This window comes from Rhinatrema bivittatum, chromosome 2 (genome assembly GCF_901001135.1).
Source record: "Rhinatrema bivittatum chromosome 2, aRhiBiv1.1, whole genome shotgun sequence".
NCBI lineage: Eukaryota > Metazoa > Chordata > Amphibia > Gymnophiona > Rhinatrematidae > Rhinatrema > Rhinatrema bivittatum.
In genome coordinates this window covers 527,635,358-527,644,151 of record NC_042616.1, presented here as the reverse complement: position 1 = coordinate 527,644,151, position 8,794 = coordinate 527,635,358, and the positions used below count along the sequence as shown (strand labels likewise).

Below are 8,794 nucleotides of genomic sequence, written 5' to 3'. Positions count from 1 at the left end.
CAAACTGAGTCGCGGCTTCCAGCCACACGAGTGGTCTCTCAACCCCTCGGTAGCGACCTCAATCTTTCGCCAATGGGGATACCCCCAGACAGACCTCTTTGCGTCCCCTCAGAACCACAAAGTGGACAATTACTGCTCCCTCATTCGGAGCGAGCGCGCTGAGCCCAGAGATGCATTCTTCCTCTCGTGGGCAACCGGTCTGCTCTATGCATTCCCTCCACTTCCTCTTCTTTTGAAGACTCTTGTGAATCTACGTCAGGACAAAGGAACAATGATCCTGATAGTACCTCACTGGCCACGCCAAGTGTGGTTTCCCATACTCTAGGATCTCTCCATCTGCAGGCACATTCCCTTGTGAACGGACCAGCATCTGATCACCCAAAACGACAGATGCCTACGCCATCCCAATCTTCAGGCCTTGTCCCTGACGGCATGGATGTTGAAAAGTTAATCCTTCAACCACTTAACCTTTCAGATTCGGTTTCTCGTGTCCTGATTGCTTCACGAAAGCCTTCCACAAGAAAATCTTATTCCTATAAATGGAAAAGGTACACATCATGGTATACTTCGCTGTCCCTTGATCCCTTTTCCTGTCCAATCCCAAGGTTTTTGAAGTATCTCTGGCATTTGTCAGAGTTGGGTCTTAAAAACCTCTTCCATCAGAATGCATGTCAGTGCAGTAGCCGCCTTCCATAAAGGTGTCGGGGATGTCCTTATATCAGTACAACCCCTCGTAACACGATTTTTAAAGGGCTTGCTCCATATCAAGCCACCTTTACGTCCTCCGGCCCCTTCTTGGGACCTTGACTTGGTTGGCTCATGAAACCACCATTCGAGCCTCTTCACTCCTGTGACCTAAAATATCTCACATGGAAAGTGATTTTCCTTTTAGCTATCACTTCAGCTCGCAGGGTTAGTGAGTTACAGGCCCTAGTTACCTATCTGCCTTGCACTAAACTCCTGCAGGACCGGGCAGTACTCCACACTCACCCTAAGTTTTTACCAAAGGTAGTTTCGGAGTTTCACATTAATCAATCCATCATACTACCTACCTTTTTTCCCAGGCCCCATTCCAATCCAGGGGAACAGGCTCTGCATACCCTTGACTGTAAACAAGCTCTAGCTTTCTATCTAGACCGTACACTTGCCCACAGGAAGAGCACTCAGTTATTCGTCTCTTTCCATCCCAACAAATTAGGGCAACTTGTGGGTAAGCAGACTCTCTCTCCTCCTGCTTGGCGGACTGCATATCTTTTTGCTACCAGCAAGCAGGCATTCCTTTTCAAGACCGTGTTAAAGCACACTCTGTGAGGGCCATGGCGACTTCAGTAGCACACCTAAGATTGGTGCTGCTTCCTGACATTTGCAGGGCTGCCAACTGGAGTTCTCTCCATACCTTCGCAGCCCACTATTGCTTGGACAAAGCCGGAAGACAAGATTCCATCTTCGGCCAATCTGTCCTGCGTAACCTATTTCCAACGTGACGAACCAACACCCTTCCACCTGCCCGGTGGGGTTCAGGATGCCCTCTACCAAATTCCACCCCAGTTGTGCCTGTTGCACGCCGTTGGGTACATTTGGTGCATGATCTGACATCCTCAGCTCGGTACTCACCCATATGTGAGGACTACCATCCTGCTTGTCCTGTGAGAAAGCAAGTGTTGCTTACCTGTAACAGATGTTCTCACAGGACAGCAGGATGTTAGTCCTCACGAAACCTGCCCGCCGCCCCGTGGTGTTGGGTTCGTAACGTTTTGTTTTATTTTTTCGGCACTGCCTGTAGCTATCAAATAAGACTGAAGGGGGACCCCTGCTGGCTGCAGGGTTAGTGCCATGCTGGGCATGCCCAGTAGGGGCCAGTCAAAGTTCTGGAAACTTTGATAGAAGTTTTCCGTGATTGGACTCCATCCTGTGATGTCACCCATAGGTGAGGACTAACATCCTGCTGTCCTGTGAGAACACCTGTTACAGGTAAGCAACACGTGCTTTTCTCCAGTTTAGATACAAATAAGAGCACCCACAACATATTGTATCTGCTGTATGTAATATAGTAAACCATTCCATTCTCCTTTCCCCTATTTCTACTTTAAGAAAAAGCACCAGCTTGTCTCAGATTCTTTTTTTTTTTAATTCAATGCATGTACCATGTTCTCTTCAATTAAGAACTTAAGAAATAGCCATGCTGGGTCAGACCAAGGGTCCATCAAGCCCAGCATCCTGTTTCCAACAGAGGCCACACCAGGCCACAAGAACCTGGCAATTACCCAAACACCAAGAAGATCCCATGCTACTGATGCAAATAATAGCAGTGGCTATTCCCTAAGTAAACTTGATTAATAGCAGTTAATGGACTTCTCCTCCAAGAACTTATCCAAACCTTTTTTGAACCCAGCTACACTAACTGCACTAACCACATCCTCTGGCAACAAATGCCAGAGCTTAATTGTGTGTTGAGTGAAAAAGAATTTTCTTAGATTAGTCTTAAATGTGCTACTTGCTAACTTCATGGAATGCCCCATAGTCTATTATTTGAAAGTGTAAATAACTGATTCACATCTACTCATTCAAGACCTCTCATGATCTTAAAGACCTCTATCATATCCCCCCTCAGCTGTCTCTTCTCCAAGCTGAACAGCCCTAACCTCTTCAGCCTTTCCTCATAGGGGAGCTGTTCCATCCCCTTTATCATTTTGGTCACCCTTCTCTGTATCTTCTCCATCGCAACTATATCTTTTTTTGAGATGTGGTGACCAGAACCGTACACAGTATTCAAGGTGCAGTCTCACCATGGAGCAATAGAGAGGCGTTATGACATTTTCTGTTTTATTAACCATTCCCTTCCCAATAATTCCTAACATTGTTTGCTTTTTTGACAGCTGCAGCCCACTGAGCTGCTTTTAAAGTATTATCCACTATGATGCCTAGATCTTTTTCCCTGGGTGGTAATTCCTAATATGAAACCTAACCATGTAATTACAGCAAGGTTTATTTTTCCCTATGTGCAACACCTTGCACTTGTCCACATTAAATTTCATCTGCCATTTGGATGCCCAATCTTCCAAGGTCCTCCTGTAAAGTATCAAAATCTGCTTGTAATTTAACTACTCTGAATAATTTTGTATCTTCTGCAAATTTGATAATGTCACTCATCTAATTCCTTTCCAGATCATATATATATATATATATATATATATATATATATATATATATATATATATATATATATATATATATATATTGAAAAGCACCAGTCCAAGTACAGATCCACTGTTTATCCTTTTCCACTGAGAAAATTGACCATTTAATTGTGATGTCTCTCCTTTATTTCCAGTTTCTTCTGGGGTACCTGAAGGCTTGGCCCTTTCTGCAGCTTTCTTTAATATGTCTTGTACCTTTATGGCATCCGTTTCCTAGCTTTGGGCTACACTTCCAGTTGTATGCCGAGGACATCCACATTTTCTTTCCCCTAAAATCATCCTGGCCTTTAACTGAATCCTTTCTCTCCCTCTGTTTATCCATACTATGAAGCTTTTTATAGCAAACTCTCCCTTAATGTTAGTAAATCAAATTATTTTGTTATGTTTCCCTCTTCATTAATAGTCCAGGTGCCATAGCTTTTGATGGCTATCATATTAAGATATCTGTGTGTGTAAGCTTGGTCTATTTAATCCCTCTTTCAATGAATGTATGTATAAAAGTTGTCATGTACATATATTTTGCTAAATTATTTTATAGTAAAGTCCTTTTACTTGACCCTGTACCCTTTTGTACAGTATTGCAATCTTTTTTGTATTTTCAGGTCTTGACTATTATAATTCCTTTTTGTTTGGTGATCTAGCCGCAGTAGCCAGATTCCTTTAACTCCTCCAAAATTCTGCTGTGTGTTTTAAGTGGGGTGTCCTCCAGTCCCACCTGTGGCTTCCTATGGCATGGTGCATCTTAGCTAAGGGCTGGGTGTGATTCACAACTTATGGAATATATCTTCATTTTGGATCTCTGCAACACTTAAACTATATATACTCTCTCACCATGTCTTGGAAACCTTAAATGAGGGAACATCTCAGAGTCCTTGCTTGGAGGATCTATCTTAATGAAACAAGGGAAATGGCTTTCTCAATTGTAGGTCTACACTTGTGGAATTCTCTTCTCCTAGCTAGTTGTAGTAGAAAGGAATCAAAAGCCTTCAAGAAGGCCCTTAAGAGGCATTTGGCTTACAGTGCAGAAATTAAATCTCAATTTTTCATATTTCTAATTTCTGTATGATTTTTGTCATCTGATTTGCTTTAAGCCTTTTGAATGTTTCTTTGATGTACATTTTTATGGATGTATTTTTTTTTATCCCCACCTTTAATTATGGCAGGGTAGATAAAGACATTAAATAAAAACATAGACCTGAACTTACCAGTTTTACTAATTAGGCTATCAATTTGTGTGGTCCAGCTGCAAGCTGTTGAGGCCCACCTGGCACTTCAGCCTGAGCTCCTTCCATTTCAGACAAGCCCCCTCAGCTAGTCACTATTTACCTTTAAAATACTTCCAATCCCTTAGTCCAGATATAGAGTGGGTGTAAACATGAGTACGCTGCCAAATTTACATGTGTAAATTGCTTATAAAAAAGCAAATTTTGTGCAAATGTTGGCTCTGCCCCAAAATGCCTTTAGCTTACCCCTAATGTGCAAATTGACTGACATCCCTCTTCCATGTGTAAAAAATATATACTTGTATGTGCTGACTTTTATGCATGCACCTTTTTGAAAATGTATCTTTACTTGTAACCAGTCTCACCATGCCTGAAATTATCAATATTATTTTGAATCCTGACGCAACTGTGAATACCAATAAAAATATTGAACCAGATCTGTAAGAGAAAATGACAATGGATGAGGCTATATCTAAACCAAGTGCAACTGTTCCTGAAGCAAATTTCTTTTATTACCTAATAGGAAAACATGCAAAGCTACAGGCCAAGCATATAAAGAAAAATCATAAGTGTATGAAACAGATTGTGTTATTCAAGAAAGCTTCATGGCAACATGCATAGCAGTCTACCATTATGTATACCAGTCGTTAAATACTACTGCTGAAGCTTTGTCACATGTGCAACTGATGCCTAAGCCAACTCTATGGCACATAAATACATAAGACTGTTGCTACTGTGTGGAGCATTATGTGCAAGTTAAAGATTTTTTTATTTTATACAAAAAGGTGCTGGGCTATATGTGTTTAAAGAGGAAAGGAAAAAATGTAATATAGAAAATATCTTAATGCCTGAGACCAACACCTCTGAGGTTTATTATTGTTGCCACAGCCTTAAAATTAAATTGTTTTGCTGCAATGGGTGCTGGGAACTGTAACTGATCAGATAATTTTACTGTTCTTCAAGGAATAATTTATATAGTTTGCCAAATGCTACTCATCATATGAAGTTTGAAATGTGTCTACTACAAAACTTCTGATCTATAAGGTGAATAAAGAACCTTGGTCTGACCCAGTATGGCAAGTCTGGATCAAGCCCAGTATCCTGTTTCCAACAGTGGCCAAGCCAAGTCACAAGTAGCTGGCAGGATCACAAGGAGCACATAGATTCCAAACTGCTTATCTCAAGGATAAGTAGTGGATAGCTGCAGCTCCACATTAATAATGGTTAATGGTCTTTACCAAACTATTTTTAAAAGTAGCTACACTAATAGCTTTCACCACATCCTCTGGCAACAAATTCCAGAGCTTAATTTTGTGTTGATAAAAAGCTATTCTATTAATTTTAAATATATTACCTAGTAACTTCATTGTGGGTCCCTTTAGTCTTTGTACTTTTCAAACGAGTAAACAATTTAACTTTTGCTCATTTCATAAACCTCTATCATATCTCCTCTCAGCCTTCTGTTCACCAAGCTGAAGAGCTCTAACCTCTCTAGGCTTTCCTCATAGGGACATATTCCATCCCCTTTATCAGTCTGGTTGCCCTTTGCCTTACCTCTTCTAATTCTGCTATATCTTTTTTGAGACCTGGTGACCAGAACTGCACCCTGTACTCAAGATGAGGTTGCAGCATGGAGCTGCATTATATTCTGTTTTATTCTCCATACCTTTCCTTAGCCCTAGCATTGTTTTCATTCTTGGCTGTTGCTGAACCCTCAGCAGAAGATTTCAACATATTATCAACAATGACGCCAGGATCCTTTACCTGAATGGTGATTCCTAATGATGAACCTTACATTGTGTAGCTACAATTTGGGTTACTCTTCCCACTTTGCACTTGTCCACATTAAAGTTTATGTGCCTGTCCAGTCTCCAACTTTTGCAAGGTCCTCTTGCAATTTCCCACAATTCTCATGTGATTTAACAACTTTGAATAGTTTTGGTAATCAAGATTTTGTCTTTTTCTTTGCTACCCATCTGGCTCTATACAATAAATCGTTATGGCAGTAATTGCTACCCCTGCATCATAAATTGAAAATTAGCCATTTTCATCAAAGTATAATTAATTCCGAATCACATGAAAGGAGGGGGCCCTAAGTTATCAAAGATTTTCTCACTTTTTGCACCTCAGAGCAATATTTGATAATTGAGGCTCCAGGTTCATACAGAACATGAGAATTCAACATGGCATATCACCCATCTAGCTTCAGTACAGTTTATGGCTTCTTGTTTAAAAATACTTTTATAACCAAGTGCATTTTACAGCTAAAATACTTCTACCACTTATATGAAAGCTGACAGAAGGATAATCATTTTTATTTTAATAATTCATTAAAAAAAAGAAAATACCTTTGGTTATAGCACATATTTTGACACTGTATACAAAAAAGAATCAAGATTTTAGCCAGAGCATTTCAAAGAGAAATTTTAAAGTGCAAACACAAGCCCTTGGACTTAATATAGCACAGTTTTCACAACACTGAATATTCTAAGTTTGCATAGTTTGTTGGATTTCAGAAAACAGAAGAACAGTAACACCTTATTGTTCTCAACACACAATACTGTATAGTACCACTCATTACCCAAAGCTATTCCTTGATGAATTTATCATATTTCTAATCTCTGCTCCTGAATTACCAAAGCTGAACTTCTAAACAAAAAAAATCCTATTATATGATAAACTTGAAAGGTTGGACAAAAAATGTTAAGACATTAAAATATACATAAAAATACTATTAATTATAATTTTCTAAGGAAGTTCTTGTTCATCAGGTTTGAGGGTTTCAAGCTGCCAGGGTCCAGTCTCAGTTTGGGAAGACGTGATGATGATGATATAAGCTCCTAGAGCACAGGCTTGGTTCTTGGTTTACAGTAGTTGCTGCTGAAATGTACATGGCGCTTATCTTACGCACATACAGCTAATTCAGAATCCTCAGCATAAATGATAGCACAAACAACTGATGTTAGCTTGGAAGTAAGTTCATGGATGAGGCTGATCGTCATGGCCAGGAAAGTAGTCCTTTGCCTTAAAAATGTCTGGAGGCACATACTGGGGCTGCTGCTGTCTTGTGGAAGAAAACTTCTACAAATAAGAAAAAAAAACCAAAAAGGATATAACACCTCAAAAGAAGTTTAACCCCCAGCAATGAGAGGAAAAAAAAAAAGTAAGGATGGATTTCTTTAAACTAAAAAGGTACAGTGCAGTACTTATAAACCTCAAGAAACCAGATATTTTACATTTTTATAGAGGCACATGCACTTGGTGTAACCTAAAAAAAAAGTGGGTTTGTGGTAAGTATTTTGACAACAAATTTCAAGGAGGCTGAGTGCTCTGAACCAGATATTTTTTGTTGACAAGACTATTTCTCCAAATAAAACATCTTCCTGCTTTTCAGCAGTTATATTCAAGAGTTTACAATCTCCCTAAATACCTACCCGTCCCCTCCACACACAAATAAACCAATGACTTATCTAGAAAAAGCTGCACGTGAAGGAAAGTTGGTCTTCACTAGAGGGTTTGGTCATCAGATGAATTATAAATGCTTACAAAAGATGCACCAACAGACAGTAGGTTGGGTTCAAGACTTGAAGATTGTACATTATTAATATTATTAATGTGAACGGTAGTGAAAGTGGGGAGGAACCTCAACAATTGTTCATAAACCTATGGCAGAAGACTAACACAAAGAATGATCATTTTGTTGGCAAATGTACAAGGGTTTCACAAACAAATATGTAGTGAGAAAGTAGTTTAGTGAGTTACAGTATATTTTGGACACTTACATGATTTCCAATTTTTGGGGATGGAAACACAGTGAGGTCCATAGTCAAGCCATTTAGACAGCTAATGTAATAGTTATCCATCTAAATGGCTTACCTGGCTATATTCTGCCTAAAGTTTAGCCGGCTAATAAGTTAGCAAGCTAAATTCTAGCTGCCTAAGTTAGGGGCATTCCATGGGCATAACAGAGGAGCTGAGTTAACCGGTAAAGTTAGCTGGCTAACTCCAATATTCAGAGTTAACCGGATGACTTAGCCTGGCTAAGTCTGATCGAGTCAAAGAGCGGTCCTAGAGTTAGCTGGTTAAATAAGATAGCCGGCTATAATCAATAGTGTGACTGCCCTGGTGAATATGCCTCCAAAATTAGCCAGATAAGTTTATCCAGCTAACTTTAAAATCCGGACTATGTCTGAATATAGACCTCTTAAGATAAGAGATAGATGAGAAGTTAGATTACCAAAGTGGTATATATTCCAGACCTCAACTTTGAACCAGGTGAATTAAAGGAAAAATACTTGTTAAACTGATCTAGGAAATGCAAAAATAAAATGGTTTTTATGACAACTTACCTGCTGAAATAAGTAGGACAAAAAT

The 8,794-nt window shown here is 39.5% G+C and overlaps 1 protein-coding gene across 1 annotated transcript in view; it reads right to left on the bottom strand.

The window, feature by feature from the left end:
- Positions 1-4,910: 4,910 nt before the first annotated feature.
- The window catches only part of BLOC1S4 (biogenesis of lysosomal organelles complex 1 subunit 4), a 40,685-nt gene continuing 36,801 nt past the window's right edge, over positions 4,911-8,794 (bottom strand). The window contains exon 5 of the mRNA XM_029590796.1: positions 4,911-7,501. Within this exon, the coding sequence (XP_029446656.1) occupies positions 7,400-7,501 (102 nt within the window). The 3' untranslated portion in view covers positions 4,911-7,399. The remainder of the gene's footprint in view (positions 7,502-8,794) is intronic.